This window comes from Lagenorhynchus albirostris, chromosome 3 (genome assembly GCF_949774975.1).
Source record: "Lagenorhynchus albirostris chromosome 3, mLagAlb1.1, whole genome shotgun sequence".
Taxonomy (NCBI): Eukaryota; Metazoa; Chordata; class Mammalia; order Artiodactyla; family Delphinidae; genus Lagenorhynchus; species Lagenorhynchus albirostris.
Window position 1 is genome coordinate 46,048,337 of NC_083097.1, and position 19,467 is coordinate 46,067,803.

The window sequence follows — 19,467 nt, forward strand, 5'->3', positions numbered from 1 at the left end:
CCTGCACATATTTAATGTAATTATCCATCTATTCTGTAATTTTCTTCATGACAGCACTTGGGCAACCTTCTGTTATCTAGTTGTTTCTATTCTTATAAAATAATTTTTTACTCTTAATGATAGTTTTTTTAAAAAAAATAATAATTCTTTTTTATAAATTTATTTATTTATTTTTGGCTGTGTTGGGTCTTCGTTTCTGTGTGAGGGCTTTCTCTAGTTGCGGTGAGCGGGGGCTACTCTTCATCGTGGTGCGCGGGCCTCTCACTATCGCGGCCTCTCTTACTGCGGAGTACAGGCTCCAGACGCGCAGGCTCAGTGGTGGTGGCTCACGGGCCCAGTGGCATGTGGGATCTTCCCAGACCAGGGCTCGAACCCGTGTCCCCTGCATTGGCAGGCAGATTCTCAACCACTGCACCACCAGGGAAGCCCTTAATGATAGTTTAAGTTTACTTTTCATGTATTTATTTCTTTACTGTACTCACGCTAATCATTAAAATTATTTCTATTTCTTATTATTCTTAAGAATTAAGTTGCTTCTCGGGATTACATTTAACAAACTATGTAACAGCCTTCTGAGCAGAGGCTGCCAGGAACTTCTCTTCTGCCTTGTACAAGCTAATTTTTTTAGATGCTGAGTTTAGCCTAGTTCTATAGACTTGAGTCAGTTGCATATTTTCCAAGAGTCAGTTGCATATTTTCTTTATTACTTCTCTGACCAGTGTGAGCTTGTATCTTCTTTTATTCTTAAACTATAAATGGAAACTAAATTTTCATAGTGCCAAGTCATTCATTTGATCAACTGGATTTGGTGAACAGGTACTTCTGTTTCTCAGCAGTTTTGCCACAATAGTTCACAGCACTTTATGGCATTTGCAAATAATGTTCTCGTAGAAATGATCGAAATGTGTGTTGTGTTTTTCAAGAAGTTTAAGCTCTCAGGCCCTTGGGTCTCTCATCTGTAAAACAGCATAATAATATCCCTCTGCATAGGACTGTGGAAAGTATCAAATGAGATTACAGATGTGAAATACTTAGAAGAATGAAGAGTCATGTACACATGCAACGTATGCTGTGATTATTATTACTACCATTATTAGTCTTATTTTCTTCTTGTGCCTCAGCTATTTAATCAGTATCTATTTATAGAAGGTAAGATAATGCCATCCTGTCTTATAGGAGGTAATTATCTTCCTTCTCTCTTTACCAACAAATTAAACAATTATATTTCAACTTAAAGAGCATTTAATGGTTTTCCAAAACACTTCATTCAAATAGATAATCACAAACTTTCATTGCTACTGTTTGTATTTGAAATTTCTAAGGGATTTTCTCAATAGGAAAACTTAACTAGAACAGTTAAGTATAAAATCATCAAAAGTGATTAAAATATATAATAATGTCATTCTCTATAAAGTGCAGTTGAATTAAAGACACCGAACAATCTTCCCAGCATTATCATGAACTAGGTAAGAAAATGGAGGTTTACATATGGCCACATGTGAAGTCAAATGAAGAGAAAGGATAACACTTTATCTGTAGATGGAATGTATAGTATCAGATTGAAGACTGAAATGGTAGTTATTTATTCTATTCACCTTGCTTCTCATAGAAACATCTCCCTAGTAGAAAGAATGCTTTTCAGGAGTCAGTTACTGTCAAAGGAAAACCGTATAGCTGCAATATAAATACCCAGGGGGAATGAGAAAGCTGAACATGTCAAGACATTATTTTTCAACAAAACATAGAGTTGCATCACGGTCTAATTAGATTTGTCACTCTTATGTGAGTCCAATCAGATAAAGGAACTCTTGAATAGGTAGAGGGAAAAATGAGGTCATCCTCGTAAGTTTACTTTGGAAAGAAAAGCACTATTTAGCTGTTAAATATTGTAGCCTTTTCATAAAATGCACGGATACACACTGGTATCCAAAAATCAATTTGCTATAATTTTAGAAAATATCAATAGAATACATAACTATGTAAAACAGAGTCTACTAAGTCACTGTGAGTTTGTCCCTGGCCTCTATCAAAAGCCCAGTTATTTCACATTTGATGAAGTTGGAGGAGATGACTTTCAACCTGGTCATTCATCCATTCAACATTATATATAATTATCTATAGGGCTTTTCAGCATTTTTCTTTTCTACTCACCCCTATTCTGTTCTCTTTTTATAATTGCAGTGTGGCTCTATTAAGCTTTTTGCCCGTTCTCAAGCTGTCCCATCACTCTTTCCTTTAGTCATCGATGGCTATACTTTCTTTTTCTTTTTTTTTTTTTGCTTTAATTGAAGTGTAGTTGATTTACAATGCTGTGCCAATGTCTTCTGTACACCTGAGTGACTCAGTTATCCACATACATATGTTCTTTTTTTGTATACTTTCTACTTGCATGAAAAAGTAGAGATCAGAAGCCATCAATTCTCTAAACATTTCAGCCATCCATCTCCAAATTTATATCTCCCCCTTTCACTTCTTTTTTCATTGTTATAAAGAATGCAGTACTTGTCTCTACTACTTTTTCAAGGTTAGTACCTTTCCTTAGGCTCGTGATCATATGTTCATCAGCAGCTACAACTCCATACTTAACCTCTGCATCCCTCAGCTTAAGTGTTCTGAATTCAAAAAAAATTTCCCTTGAACCTAATTCTCCCTCAAGCAGCTTTAGTTTTTCTTTTCCTCTTTAACTTACTAAACTTTTAAAGAGATGGTCGCACTTGCTGCTATCTCTACTTTCAATTCACTCCTTCACTAATTCTTCTATTACCCCACTAAGATGCTTCTCCCACTGTTCATCCCAAATCGAGTCATTACAGAAGGGAATTGGTTCTTCTAATTTCCCCTCACCCTCTGCACTGTTGTTTCTGCTCTCTGTCCTTGTCCTTTAATTGTTGTCTTGTTTCTCCTAGAGTTCTGGCCTCAACGTGTAAAAGCCAAATTCATTATGTCATCATGTTGTCCACTCTATCCTGTGTTCCCATGTCAACATCACCATTCATTTACTTGTTCGGGGTCAAAACGTCAACATTCTCTCTGATTCTCCTTGCCCACTGGCTATCTCCCAACATGCACACGCGTGCGCACGCGCGCGCGCACACACACGCACCATTCTGTAAGCCTATTGCTTCTTGCATCTGGACTAACCTCATCCTACCCCCACTCCCTTGACCTGGGCCTCCATCATATTCAGCCTGCTTTGCTTCTATGAATTTCAACATGATCTATTTCCCTGTAATCACTTCATTCTATACAATCATTCAACAATAGAGTAATCAGAAGCAATAAAAACAAGAATGCGATCACGCGATCCCAGCTAAAAACCTGTGGCTCTGAGGCCCCATACGCTGTACTCCAACCTTCTTTTTCTCCTGCCACATTTCCCTACTCACACCAACCAGTCATTCCTTAACTGAGCCATGACTTCCCTCGCCCCACATTATCTAAATGTTGCCCCCTTCACCTGACTATCCCTGGCTGGCAAACTCTCCTTCTCTTCTCCTTTTCTCTCATAAATGCCTCAAGGATGGCGCTCACCAGATTTTATTCCAAAGGTCTAAAAGGTCAGCCCTTTTGCCCTGCCTCTCCCCCTACCCCCATGCAGACGGGGAGCTTTAAACACACCATAGCTTTTCAGTACGTATTTTTATTACATGTGAATGAATGAACAAATGTCTTAATTTTCAAACCTAAGAAAATGGGATAAAAATAACATAGAAATAAAGCCAATGGGAAAAAGAAATTGTTTTGTAGTGAAGGAGGGTGGACGCCATCAATACAATGAATTCATGCTGAATATGTACTAATTAGTGAGTGTGAAGGAACAGTTGAACGGGAAAGTCTAAATTTCCAGAAGGCAATTAGGGGCTATGGATCTGGAGCTCAACTGAGGTTGCAGGGCCAGAGATACTGAGCAGTAAGTCATCTGATGAAGGCTGATAGTCGAACATACATACAAAAGAGTTTTCTAAAGCAGAGCCCAGAGGGTCGGGCTATACTTTGGAGAAATATGTTAAGGGGTGATAAGAGAAGCTGGTGAAGAAGAGGTCTGTGAGCAGTAGGGAAGAGAGCACACAACAGTGATGGCAGCTAGGAGATGAAATGCACCTTGTATTTCCTTTAATAACTGGCACCATGCCTTCTGCTTTATGGGTGGCCAATAAACATTACTTGAATTCATGGATTTCCAGAGGTCAGTATGATTTGAAGATAGATTTCAGAATATTAAGGCAACAACAACATATAAGGAAATATAGAGAACAGATGTAGATCTTGGGGTGGGCTTGGAAGGATGGGCAGAGATATGATTATGCAGAAGTTTTATTACCAAAAACAACAGATAAAAAAGGAGGGTAGATTGGATAGTTTTTGAAAGATGGTGGAGACCTGTGCATAGAGGTAGGTGATGAGATGCTTTTACCTGTAGACCACAAGGACAGAAATTAGGACTTACATACTGTCTTTTTCACTAATTATTTGATCTAAAACCTGTCATTTCATAAGATTATTAGTTATCTGAGACAAGAACTCTGTCTTAGAGTTTTCTTCTCTCTCCTGCAGTTCTCAAAGACAGTTACACAATGTGAATTTCATAATTCAGAATTTGAATCAAAGTGATTGTACTTTAGCTGCTCATTCCTAGGGAGAAGACAATGTTGTCATTTTACAACCATTAATAAATGGCAACTAAGAGCCATAGGTTGGGAAGTGAGTAAAGCATAAGTCCATTTCTAGAATCCCACAGAGACCTATTAAGATACCTTGATGGTCTGTTAGAAAACCAAGAATAACAGTAGACCCTCGGGAACCCCATACAGCTCCTCTAAGATGTACTGCAACCTGTGCTGAGTTTTTGAGATGGTGTCATGAGGAGATGGTGATGTTATCAGACAGTTGCCTAGATGCAGAGGAGGAAAGTAGACACTAACTCTACACAGAGGCAGAGTGACCACCAATGACAGTGCAGGTATTGAGTGAGAGTTAGACCCTATTTAGAAGCCTCCAGAAACTAGGAAACTAATGAACACTACAGTAAGCACAAGAAAATGAGCTAATGATGGTGTATGATCTGCGAATCTGCTTATCAGTTTTAATTACTTTCCAAGCTGTGGCATGTCTAAAATGATATTCAAGTCTGTCTAATGTTTTCTGTACTTGCCTCCCGTGATTACTATTCCCAAAATGGTTTAATTTAGGCAAACCTTCACAAAGATTTCAAATGAACTGGCAAACCAGGGCTAACATCTGCACAGTACGTCAATGGAGATATATTCAAAGGGCTCTATGTGCTAATATCACAGGGACTTGCAAACTGAGTTTAAAGCCTGTCAAAATATTCAAAAATATTCACATGGTTGGGTAGCTAAACTCAGGTCCTACATGAATATAAGCTAAAGTTTTAAGTGTAAATGTCTCCATTGCAAATTTAATTCTCTCTTTTCCCAGACAATGTATTCTCTGGGAAAATAAATGTTTCTTATCAAGAGTGACAGATTCAATCTACCATTTATCTTCAACTTGTATAATTTTAGCCACCATCCTTTTTAAATTAGAGAATGATGCAGTTGAACAAATATCATTGGTTTTATCAACTCTAGAGGGAAATTTACTTGATTTTTCTCTAAGCACGCCCTCTTCTCTTTGCTCCCCCTCACACTTACATGTCACTGGCAATGGAGGAGTTCCGGGACATAGACTTTGGCGAGAGGTCATAATCGCTGTCGGATCGATACAGAAAGGACTCCCGGCGTTGACTGTGGACAAAGTTTGCTTGGAGAATTAGCCCAGATCCCGGGCTGGTCATGGGATCCAAGGGACTCCGTCCAGAAGATGTGCCATTGTCCACATCGAAGCTGTCAATTAAGGAGAAAGAATGACATTGCTGTGAATTGCATGTTAATAGTTTAGTAAAGGGAGACTTCAGTTTAGGAACTGACAATAGGAAAACTTACAGCTGATTCCTGCTGCCAAAAAAAATGGTAATACCAAAATACACAAAAGAAAAAAAAAACACTGACTTTATATACTTGTCTTCCTACACCTTTGAGTACCTTGTTCACTGACCAAATACAAAATATATAGGTCTCTCTGAACTCAATTTCAGTTTACAAGGAGCCATTCTGCAAAGACTAGCTCTCCTAAGTACAGAATTCCTTTTACATAGTAATTCACTAAATATTTGGGTTCAGTTCAACAAGTGCCCATTACATGCCTAATATCCTTGATTCCCCAAACCTGGGCTTCTCGACTCCCACCTACACCTACCCAATCACTAATTTCTATTGTGGCCACTTCCCTCCATCCCCACTGCCAGTATACTAAGTTCAGGATTCTGTCAACTGTCACCTACATTATTATAAGAGCCTTTAAATTAGTCTCTTGAATCCATTTTCCACCTTGTATGATTCTTCTTAAAATCTAAACCTGACTGTGTTATTCATCAGTTCAAAACCTTACAGTGGCTCACTGTTGTCCTCAAGATAAAGTTCACATTTCTTGGCTGAACTGACAGAGTCTTAAGCATCTGTTCTCAAAGACAACGAATGCTTTTCACAACCTCGATATGCAACACTCTTCCATCGGGAACTTCATACTCCCCTCATATTGAACCACCACCTACTTGTATCAGACTCTCACTACCTAACCTTCTGCTCCCCAATTTCTCAACCCTCCAATCTCCTGCCTAATTGTTATTTATCCTTGAGGACTTAGCCTTCATCTGAAATGCTGCCCTGATACCCCAGAGCTTCATGAGATGCCCTTTCTCTGTGTTCCCAAGACTCTTTCCCACTCCCCACTGATAGCGTTTACAATGAGCTGGAAATAATTACCACTTGATCTCCATTCCTAGACTGTGAGCTCTCTGAGAAGGGAGATTCTGGGTGTTCTAAGCACTTCAGAAAATTTTTACTAAGTGGTTTGAATTAATGATCAAATGAATGAAAGACATGATACTTGGCAATACAGATTTTAGAGTTTGGGGAAAAAAAAGAACCATACATGCCATTCTTAACATCACAGTCTTTATAATCTAGATAAACTTTCTACAAAGAGCTTTTCTAGTCTAGCATCAACCAGTAGTAAAATAAAGTCAATTCTCATGTGTTCTTATAAAAGGAGGGTGATAGCTCAGGATAGCTCAGCAAGTATGTGGTTTAAAAAGTTGTTGAATGAAGTGAACAAATGAATTCAAGTTCAGTTGTTAACAACGTTTTTCCTATTAGAACTTTTATCCAAACTATTAACTGGCTAATTTTAAAATATTCTTTTACTTTTTCTACTGGAGTTACTAATAAATAGTGTTATGACCCAAAGATTGGAGGCCAAACTGGAAGAATTATCCAGGGGCTTGATGTTTCATGAATCACCTATGAATCTATGACCAAAGTAGAACATTGACTCCAAATCAATCCGTCTAGTAAAAAAAAAAAGGGAAAACTCATAATCTAGCTTAGCCAGTCATAAACATGTTTTTCAATTTAAAATTTTCTTAGAATTTTGTCACTTTACAGATATATTCATTTGGTCCTTACAGGACATTGAGAGATTATCTACTTGAGCAGATTCATTTTACAGACAAGGATACCAGCTCCTAGAAAGGTTAATTGACCAAAGTTACTGAGCTAACTGGATTTAATTATCTACTATTCCTGAAGTTCTCCCAGCTGTAATGCATAATCCTGTAAACCAGCAACTATGACACCCAAACAGGGACATCTGTTTCTTGCGGACAGATACTTCATGCATCTGGGACTTTAACAATCCTGAGAAAGGCCAAAGGGAAGGGACCGCTAATCATTAAAGAGACTTATTCAGGATCTCTGGCAGGCTCTTCTTGGATATGCTTAACTCAATAAGCATTTATTAAGTACCTACCATAAGCACATTGAGGTACAAAAATAAAGGAGATGAGATTAATCCAAGCTGGGATATCTGAGAAATCTTCATGGAAAAGTAGTATTTAAAGAGGGCTTTTGAAGGCATTCAGTATACAGTTGAAAGACATAAAAGACCTCTGCATAGGGAGAGGATAGGGGTGATTTCTGCTCTAAGGAGATAGTGATGGCCGCTCTTCAGCATGAGGAGGTCTTAATGTGAACACATAAAAAATGTTTATGTTGATCCCCCTCCAATATCAAAATGTTCTTACTGTTTTAAAAAATAAAATATGGTATCCTTTTCATGCTATGCAGAAACAGAAATATAGGAGATACAGGAGTACGAGTTTTGGCTTAGTTTTTCTCAGTTCAATTGAGGAAATACCAATATTACCCCCAAATCAGAAAGTTGCACTTTTTTATTATTATAATCTTTCCAATTAAATTAAGCAAGTCTTGACTTAACAAAAAAAATTCTCCACTATCAGTTTTGGAACAAATACTGATAAGTATCTTAAAATATTTAACAGTTTTTGCGGTAGTATTACCTATTAAAACCAAACAGTTATTAGTAGGTCATAAAGTGCTTGATATGGGAGTATATGGGCTTTGATACTGTTCTTTGCAGGTTGTAATGTAACAATTTGACCATTGGATGGAGATCACTTTCTTGAGGAAAATCTACTGTAAATAAAGGCCAAAACGATCTATTTCTTAAAGACTCATGAAAACAACCTCTTAAATATTATCCAAAAAATAAAACCTCAAAATTTACAGGAAGTGATTACCAAATATTGATGAAAATATATTAGCCTAAGAAATATTAGTATTAGCTTTACAAACAGATTGAGAATGATCTAAAAAATGGTCACTGATTTGTTATTAGACATTTATGCTTACTTAAAAAAATGAGCTCTTTTGTTCAAATATTAGAACTAAGGATCTTTTCTTGGGAGAGATTAGGTTGGGAACACTTCAAGGCAGTACTTCATTCGGTGGATAGTATATTAACTGAGACTTTATTTAGCCTGAAAATATGGATGGCTTCAAATAAGCTGTTCATTTTTGAAACGTAACTTTATGAACAGTCAATGTCATGATATTATTAACAAGACAAGAAGGTGATGAGGGGTAACCCTAACCTTAGACGTTGGGACCAAAGAGATCAGTTGTGAATTTGCCAAAAACATTCTTTGGCAAACACTCTGATATAATGAATCCTCTTTTGACTCACTGCCAATTAGATGAAGCCCAAGTATAAGATTAGCAGAAGTTTAGGAAAGTAAGTATAGATTTGGGGAGAGTAAGAATGTCTGAGACTAATAATGATGGTGAGAATAATAATCATAATGACGATAATAATGATAATAAAGCACTTGAAACACTCTCCAAGCGCTAGGAATTGTGCTGTGTGCTTTATGTACGTTATCTCATTGAATCCCCACAATAACCCTTTGAAGTAGCCACTATATTTTCCATCTGACCAATGAGGAATCTGAGTCATAAGGAAGTGGCTCTACGTTAAGTCACATGTTCAAGGCCATACAGTTTGTCAGTGGGTTTTAAACTCAAACTGTCTGATTCCAGGGCCTGGGAGAATGGCCCCTGTGTTTCTCTCTCTATTGCAAAGCCTCCTCTTATTCATTATAAAAATAGAGAAACATCTCTTAGCTTCCTCACCAGGATAGAACTTCAAATGTTAACATTCTGAACAACTTATGGATCACGTTTGCCAAGGCTAATTCTGTGCCTTGGTCTTTATATGACCCCCAATTTTGGAGTTTTCCAAATCCTCTGTTTTTTCAGTTTTGAATACAACAGTAAGGTGCAAAACAGTCTCTGCTGAAACCTTTTGGGTGGGTTTTGTTACAGAGTTTTAGAGTTCATTTGGAATAAGGAGGGATGGTGAGTCTGCAGAAGGTCTTAGCAAATGAAACTAAGCGAGATGCTCCATTGTCCCACATGTTTGCTGTCCTTAATGCAGTTCAATGATGTATATGTTCCCTGACAGAGTTGGCTCTTACCAAGAAGTCATTAGTGGAGAAGCAGCAACGCAGCTGTGCATGGTCCCCAGTGGGGGGCGGTAAAGAGTAATGGCCCTGCCAGCCTCTTGCAATTACAACTACTGAAGGCTGTGTGCATCTAGCACTACTCAGGACCATTCACTCCACTCAGGACCCTTTAAAAACCAAAGAGAAAACAAGCAAACTGACCAACCAACCAAACTGCTCCCCAGCTCTCTACACTGTTCCAAATCAGTAGAATTACTGGACTACCTGTCGTGATCCACCTTCCATTCAGCCTCTTCCACTGCTCCCACACTTTGTGTCTACTGACCTTGTAATCATCTGTCCGCTTGGGATCATTTCTCAGTTTTTTGGCCTGATGCTACACCCTGCTTCTCTGGTTTACATATTTTGCATCCCTTCTTGCCCATGATGTGGACTCTTTCCTGAGCCATGGTCCTGCTATCATCCCGGGTGAACAGCTCATCTCATGTCACCTGGCCATCAGGACCTTACACTCAACATTGACCCCCAGTGTGCAGTTTGATGAAGGTGAGACACATGAGGACTCCAGTGGAGCAGCTGCGGGAAGCCCCGATCAACAGAGGTCCCATTATCAAAGCATCTGTGAAGAGCTCCCACGGGGAAGACCCTGGAGAGAACGAGCAGCTGCTGAGCGCTGGAGGGGACCCTGGAAGGCTCTATTCAAGTCAGGAGCATCTGAGAGCTGCTTCTGTTGCTGTGTATTAACAATGGTGCATTGACAACGGAGATCTTCCCGCTGGGAGATGGGGAGATACCAAAAATATTCCAAAGACATTCACTTGGGAATTAGAAAACATCTAAACTTCATATCTTGGTTCTGCCACCTTCTAGTTGCATGCTCTTGGGCAGTTACTGTACCGTTCTAAGCTCCCATTCCCTGATAAGGACAATTACAGTATCTAGTTCTAGTTCTAGGGCAATTATAAGGCCCTATATAATATTTGGAAAGCATGTAGCACACTGCCTGGCAGCTAGCACATTCCATATACTTAGCAGCTATTGTTGTTTTTACTATTATTACCCTTTTTCTTTAAGGGGTACTTTCCATCCAGATTTTTCCTGAGCACACTGCCTTGGGAAGAACCTACAGGGAGAGATGGGAGAGAGAGGGAACTGAGGGCTGGTCAGCCAATGCACCAGGATCAACCTTGGCAATCAATGAGGTGACAGGTGCTAAAGCCAGATTGCTCTTACGGCTTGAGCTGCTTTTACGACTTAGTTGCTGTCTCCACTCCACTCCATCATTCCAGTGTGATAACATCCGGGGAGAGAGTAGAGACTGTTGATTTTTCTCTAGATATTCCTCACCGAGGAGAAAGAACAATTTCCTGCTAGGAACATGGAAGGCATGGAGATCCCAACAACCTGGGTGGGGTTCAGGTGGAATAGAATGAGCAGAAAAAGTCCTTCCGACCTCAGGCCTCCAGCCACTGGGTCTAGCTTGGTACCGGTACTTGAGACACAACTACAGTGCTGTTTATTCTCCTTTACCTGACTCTGCTGTAGATATGGTAGCCCATGCTGTTGGCTGTACGACGGAATCCATTTTGGTGCTTTACCACTCAGTATGAGGGGGATGGTTCGCCCTCAAGCTTAATGAAGTGTAAGCAAGTTGGAAAATTATTTCAAAAATATTTTTTCTCATTTTTTTCACCGGAAGATGGCGTAAGAGTAAGACGTGGAGATCACCTTCCTCCCCACAGACACATCAGCAATACATCTACATGTGGAACAACTCCTACAGAACACCTACTGAACGCTGGCAGAAGACCTCAGACCTCCCAAAAGGCAAGAAAGTCCCCACATACCTGGTTAGGGCAAAAGAAGAAAGAAAAAACAGAGACAAAAGGATAGGAACGGACCTGCACCAGCGGGAGGAAGCTGTGAAGGAGGAAAACTGTCCACACACTAGGAAGCCCCTTCGCGGGCGGAGACTGTGGGTGGCGGAGGGGGAAAGCTTCGGAGCCGCGGGGGAGAGCACAGCCACAGGGGTGCGGAGGCCAAAGCGGAGAGATTCCCGCACAGAGGATCAGGGCCGACCGGCACTCACCAACCCGAGAGGCTTGTCTGCTCCCCCGCCGGGGCGGGCGGGGCTGCGAGCTGAGGCTCGGGCTTCGGTCGGAGCGCAGGGAGAGGACTGGGGTTGGCGGCGTGAACACAGCCAGCAGCGGGTTAGTGCACCACGGCTAGCCTGGAGGGAGTCCGGGGAAAATTCTGGACCTGCCGAAGAGGCAAGAGACTTGTTCTTCCCTCTTTGTTTCCTGGTGCGCGAGGAGAGGGGATTAAGAGCGCTGCTTAAAGGAGCTCCAGAGACGGGCGCGAGCCGCGGCTAAAAGCGCGGACCCCGGAGACGGGCATGAGACGCTAAGGCTGCTGCTGCCGCCACCAAGAAGCCTGTGTGCGAGCACAGGTCACTCTCCACACCCTGCTTCCGGGGAGCCTGTCCAGCCCGCCACCGCCAGGGTCCCAGGATCCAGGAACAACTTCCCAGGGAGAACGCACGACGCGCCTCAGGCTGCTGCGTCACGCTGACCTCTGCCACCGCAGGCCCGCCCCGCACTCCGTGACCCTCCCTCCCCCACCCCCACCCCCCGGCCTGAGTGAGCCAGAGCCCCCGAATGAGCGGCTCCTTTAACCCCGTCCTGTCTGACCGAAGAACGGACGCCCTCCAGCGACCTACACGCAGAGGCGGGGCCAAATCCAAAGCTGAGCCCCTGGGAGCTGTGCGAACAAAGAAAAGAAAGGGAAATCTCTCCCAGCAGCCTCAGAAGCAGCGGATTAAAGCTCCACAATCAACTTGATGCACCCTGCATCTGTGGAATACATGAATAGACAATGAATCATCCCAAATTGAGGAGGTGGACGTTGAGAGCAAGATTTATGCTGTATAGCTTTGCTTCCACCGTTTGTCCTAGGGTTCTATCCGTCCGTTTTTTTAAAAATTTTTTTTGCTTTTCTTTTCTTAATAATAGTTTTTTATTTTAATAACTTTATTATATTTTACCTTACTTTATCTTCTTTCTTTCCTTTTTTCCTTCCTTCCCTCCTTCCTTCCATCTTCCCTCCCTCCTTTCTTTCTTCCTTTCTTTCATTCCTTCTTTGTTTCTACTTCTACTAATTCTTTCTTTCTACTTTTTCTCCCTTTTATTCTGAGCCATGTGGATGAAAGGCTCTTGGTGCTGCAGCCAGGAGTCACTGCTGTGCCTCTGAGGTGGGAGAGCCAACTTCAGGACACTGGTCCACAAGAGACCTCCCAGCTCCACATAATATCAAACGGCGAAAATCTCCCAGAGATCTCCACCTCAACACCAGCACCCAGCTTCACTCAACGACCAGCAAGCTACAGTGCTGGACATCCTATGCCAAACAACTAGCAAGACAGGAACACAAACCCACCCATTAGCAGAGAAGCTGCCTAAAATCATAATAAGTCCACAGATACCCCAAAACACACCACTAGACATGGACCTGCCCACCAGAAAGACAAGATCCAGCCTCATCCATCGGAACACAGGCACTAGTCCTCTCCAACAGGAAGCCTACACAACCCACTGAACCAACCTTAGCCACTGGGGACACACACCCAAAACAACGGGAACTACGAACCTGCAGCCTGCAAAAAGGAGACCCCAAACACAGTAAGATAAGCAAAATGAGAAGACAGAAAAACACACAGCAGATGAAGGAGCAAGGTAAAAACCCACCAGACCAAACAAATGAAGAGGAAATAGGCAGTTTACCTGAAAAAGAATTCAGAATAATGATAGTAAAGATGATCCAAAATCTTGGAAATAGAATAGAAAAAATGCAAGAAACATTTAACAAGGACCTAGAAGAACTAAAGATGGAACAAACAATGATGAACAACACAATAAATGAAATTAAAAATACTCTAGATGATATCATTAGCAGAATGACTGAGGCAGAAGAACGGATAAGTGACCTGGAAGATAAAATAGTGGAAATAACTACTGCAGAGCAGAATAAAGAAAAAAGAATGAAAAGAACTGAGGACAGTCTCAGAGACCTCTGGGACAACATTAAACGCACCAACATTCGAATTATAGGGGTTCCAGAAGAAGAAGAGAAAAAGAAAGGGACTGAGAAGATATTTGAAGAGATTATAGTTGAAACCTTCCCTAATATGGGAAAGGAAATAGTTAATCAAGTCCAGGAAGCACAGAGAGTCCCATACAGGATAAATCCAAGGAGAAATATGCAAACACACATATTAATCAAACTGTCAAAAATTAAATACAAAGAAAACATATTAAAAGCAGCAAGGGAAAAACAACAAATAACACACAAGGGAATCTCCATAAGGTTAACAGCTGATCTTTCAGCAGAAACTCTGCAAGCCAGAAGGGAGTGGCAGGACATATTTAAATGAAGGAGAAAAACCTGCAACCAAGATTACTCTACCCAGCAAGGATCTCATTCAGATTTGATGGAGAAATTAAAACCTTTACAGACAAGCAAAAGCTGAGAGAGTTCAGCACCACCAAACCAGCTTTACAACAAATGCTAAAGGAACTTCTCTAGGCAAGAAACACAAGAGAAGGAAAAGACCTACAATAACAAACCCAAAACAATTAAGAAAATGGGAATAGGAACATACATATCGATAATTACCTTAAATGTAAATGGACTAAATGCTCCCACCAAAAGACACAGATTGGCTGAATGGATACAAAAACAAGACCCATATATTTGCTGTCTACAAGAGACCCACTTCAGACCTAGAGACACATACAGACTGAAAGTAAGGGGATGGAAAAAGATATTTCATGCAAATGGAAACCAAAAGAAAGCTGGAGTAGCAATTCCCATATCAGACAAAATAGACTTTAAAATAAAGACTACTAGAACAGACAAAGAAGGACATTACATAATGATCAAGGGATCGATCCAAGAAGAAGATATATCAATTGTAAATATTTATGCACCCAACATAGGAGCACCTCAATACATAAGGCAAATACTGACAGCTGTAAAAGGGGAAATCGACAGTAACACATTCATAGTAGGGGACTTTAACACCCCACTTTCACCAATGGACAGATCATCCAAAATGAAAATAAATAAGGAAACACAAGCTTTAAATGATACATTAAACAAGATGGACTTAATTGATATTTATAGGACATTCCATCCAAAAACAACAGAATACACATTTTTCTCAAGTGCTCATGGAACATTCTCCAGGATAGATCATATCTTGGGTCACAAGTCAAGCCTTGGTAAATTTAAGAAAATTGAAATTGTTTCAAGTATCTAATCTGACCACAACGCTATGAGACTAGAAATCAATTACAGGAAAAGATCTGTAAAAGATACAAACAAATGGAGGCTAAACAATACACTACTTAATAACAAAGTGCTCACTGAAGAAATCAAACAGGAAATTAAAAAATACCTAGAAACAAATGACAATGGAGACATGATGACCCAAAATCTATGGGATGCAGCAAAAGCAGTTCTAAGAGGGAAGTTTATAGCAATACAATCCTACCTTAAGAAACAGGAAACATCTTGAATAAACAACCTAACCTTGCACCTAAAGCAATTAGAGAGAGAACAAAAAAAACCCCCAAAGTTAGCAGAAGGAAAGAAATCATAAAAATCAGATCAGAAATAAATGAAAAAGAAAGGAAGGAAACAATAGCAAAGATCAATGAAACTAAAAGCTGGTTCTTTGAGAAGATAAACAAAATTGATAAACCATTAGCCAGACTCATCAAGAAAAAAAGGGAGAAGACTCAAATCAATAGAATTAGAAATGAAAAAGGAGAAGTAACAACTGACACTGCAGAAATACAAAAGATCATGAGAGATTACTACAAGCAACTATATGCCAATAAAATGGACAACCTGCAAGAAATGGACAAATTCTTAGAAATGCACAACCTTCTGAGACTGAACCAGGAAGAAATAGAAAATATGAACAGACCAATCACAAGCACTGAAATTGAAACTGTGATTAAAAATCTTCCAACAAACAAAAGCCCAGGACCAGATAGCTTCACAGGCGAATTCTATCAAACATTTAGAGAAGAGCTAACACCTATCCTTCTCAAACTCTTCCAAAATGTAGCAGAGGGAGGAACACTCCCAAACTCATTCTACGAGGCCATCATCACCTTGAGACCAAAACCAGACAAGGATGTCACAAAGAAAGAAAACTACAGGCCAATATCACTGATGAACATAGATGCAAAAATCCTCAACAAAATACTAGCCAACAGAATCCAGCAGCACATTAAAAGGCTCATACACCATGATCAAGTGGGGTTTATCCCACGAATGCAAGGATTCTTCAGTATACGCAAATCAATCAATGTGATACACCATATTAACAAACTGAAGAATAAAAACCATATGATCATCTCAATAGATGCAGAGAAAGCTTTCAACAAAATTCAACACCCATTTATGATAAAAACCCTGCAGAAAGTAGGCATAGAGGGAACTTTCCTCAACATAATAAAGGCCATATATGACAAACCCACAGCCAACATCATCCCCAGTGGTGAAAAACTGAAACCTAAGATCAGGAAGAAGATAAGGTTGCCCACTCTCACCACTCTTATTCAACACTGTTTTGGAAGTTTTAGCCACGGCAGTCAGAGAAGAAAAAGAAATAAAAGGAATCCAAATCAGAAAAGAAGAAGTCAAGCTGTCACTGTTTGCAGATAACATGATACTATACACAGAGAATCCTAAAGATGCTACCAGAAAATTACTAGAGCTAATCAATGAATTTGGTAAAGTAGCAGGATACAAAATTAATGCACAGAAATCTCTTGCATTCCTATACACTAATGATGAAAAATCTGAAAGTGAAATCAAGAAAACTCTCCCATTTACCACTGCAACAAAAAGAATAAAATATCTAGGAATAAACTTACCTAAGGAGACAAAAGACCTGTATGCAGAAAATTATAAGACACTGATGAAAGAAATTAAAGATGATGCAAATAGATGGAGAGATATACCATGTTCTTGGATTGGAAGAATCAATATTGTGAAAATGACTCTACTACCCAAAGCAATCTACAGATTCAATGCAATCCCTATCAAGCTACCACTGGTATTTTTCACAGAACTAGAACAAAAAATTTCACAATTTGTATGGAAACACAAAAGACCCCGAATAGCCAAAGCAATCTTGAGAAAGAAAAACGGAGCTGGAGGAATCAGCTTCCCTGACTTCAGACTATACTACAAAGCTACAGTAATCAAGACAGTATGGTACTGGCACAAAAACAGAAAGATAGATCAATGGAACAGGAAAGAAAGCCCAGAGATGAACCCATGCTCATATGGTCACCTCATCTTTGATAAAGGAGGCAGGAATGTACAGTGGAGAAAGGACAGCCTCTTCAATAAGTGGTGCTGGGAAAACTGGACAGGTACATGTAAAAGTATGAGATTAGATCACTCCCTAACACCATACACAAAAATAAGCTCAAAATGGATTAAAGACCTAAATGTAAGGCCAGAAACTATCGAACTCTTAGAGGAGAACATAGGCAGAACACTCTATGTCATAAATCACAGCAAGATCCTTTTTGACCCACCTCCTAGAGAAATGGAAATAAAAACAAAAATAAACAAATGGGACCTAACGAAACTTCAAATCTTTTGCACAGCAAAGGAAACCATAAACAAGACCAAAAGACAACCCTCAGAATGGGAGAAAATATTTGCAAATGAAGCAACTGACAAAGAATTAATCTCCAAAATTTATAAGCAGCTCATGCAGCTCAATAACAAAAAAACAAAGAACCCAATCCAAAAATGGGCAGAAGACCTAAATAGACATTTCTCCAAAGAAGATATACAGACTGCCAACAAACACATGAAGGAATGCTCAAGTTCATTAATCATCAGAGAAATGCAAATCAAAACTACAATGAGATATCATCTCACACCAGTCAGAATGGCCATCATCAAAAAATTTAGAAACAATAAATGCTGGAGAGGGTGTGGAGAAAACGCAACCCTCTTGCACTGTTGGTGGGAATGTAAATTGATACAGCCACTGTGGAGAACAGTATGGAGGTTCCTTAAAAAACTACAAATAGAACTACCATATGACCCAGCACTCCCACTACTGGGCATATATCCTGAGAAAACCATAATTCAAAAAGAGTCATGTACCAAAATGTTCATTGCAGCTCTATTTACAATAGCCTGGAAATGGAAACAACCTAAGTGTCCATCATCGGATGAATGGATAAAGAAATGGCACATATATACAATGGAATATTACTCAGCCATAAAAAGAAACGAAATTGAGCTATTTGTAATGAGGTGGATAGACCTAGAGTCTGTCATACAGAGTGAAGTAAGTCAGAAAGAGAAAGACAAATACCGTATGCTAACACATATATATGGAATTTAAGAAAAAAAATGTCATGAAGAACCTAGGGGTAAGACAGGAATAAAGACACAGATCTACTAAAGAATGGACTTGAGGATATGGGGAGGGGGAAGGGTAAGCTGTGACAAAGGGAGAGAGAGGCGTGGACATATATACACTACCAAACGTAAGGTAGATAGACAGTGGGAAGCAGCCGCATAGCACAGGGAGATCAGCTCGGGTCTTTGTGACTGCCTGGAGGGGTGGGATAGGGAGGGTGGGAGGGAGGGAGACGTAAGAGGGAAGAGATATGGGAACATATGTATATGTATAAGTGGTTCACTTTGTTATAAAGCAGAAACTAACACACCATTGTAAAGCTATTATACTCCAATAAAGATGTAAAAAAAACATTTTTTTCTCTCTATAATAAGTATTTTACCATTGTTATCAATACCACGAGGCTATGAAACCTGTTTCTAATCAACGCCAGTGATATTTAACATTCAAAGTTTTCCTGCAAGATCAAATACCTTCTCTGGAGTAAAGAAAATAAATATTGCTTCTTCCAATTCCCCATTTTAATATTTACTTTGTTCAGATTATCTATAGAGATGAGACTGTAGAAAAATGCATTTTACAGTGATATGCATAAATGACGGTTTTTTCCAATCAATCCCAAAACTGCATCTTAAATTTGAATAGGACACCGTGAGAGGGCATGGTATTTAGCACATTAGTGGATTACAGAGGTGACAGTGTGCATGTTATCTTGCATAATACGTATATTTGCATGGAGAATGTAATTTTACCCTTTGTTTTCACACATGGTTTTTATAAACAAAAGCCTGGCAAAAAGGGTATAGGCATATGCTTATTTATGAGTAAAAATATCAGATGAGCTCAGGGAACACAAAACATTTGTTTCTGACATGTCTATGACACTCTCAAGTCACAGAGGCCAATAAAGAGATTCAAGATGAAAACGATGGTGTGAGTTTGATGTTTGGACTGGAGGCCAGAAGGAATAAGCCGGACTTGATTAGTAGGTTTTTGCCAAACAGGATGGCAAAAGGCTGATTTTTGTAAAAGATTCAATCTAAAATTTAAAAAGCTCAAACTCAGAATTGTTTTACTTGAGGTTTATTTCTTTTTAAAATTTATTTTTATTGAAGTATAG

At 39.7% G+C, this 19,467-nt stretch overlaps 1 protein-coding gene across 1 annotated transcript in view; it reads right to left on the bottom strand.

Annotated features, from left to right (window-relative positions):
* Positions 1–19,467, bottom strand: part of LOC132516835 (cAMP-specific 3',5'-cyclic phosphodiesterase 4D) — a 287,805-nt gene that overhangs the window by 219,515 nt on the left and 48,823 nt on the right. Inside the window, exon 2 of the mRNA XM_060142977.1 lies at positions 5,655–5,846. Coding sequence (XP_059998960.1) covers positions 5,655–5,846 — 192 coding nt within the window. The remainder of the gene's footprint in view (positions 1–5,654; positions 5,847–19,467) is intronic.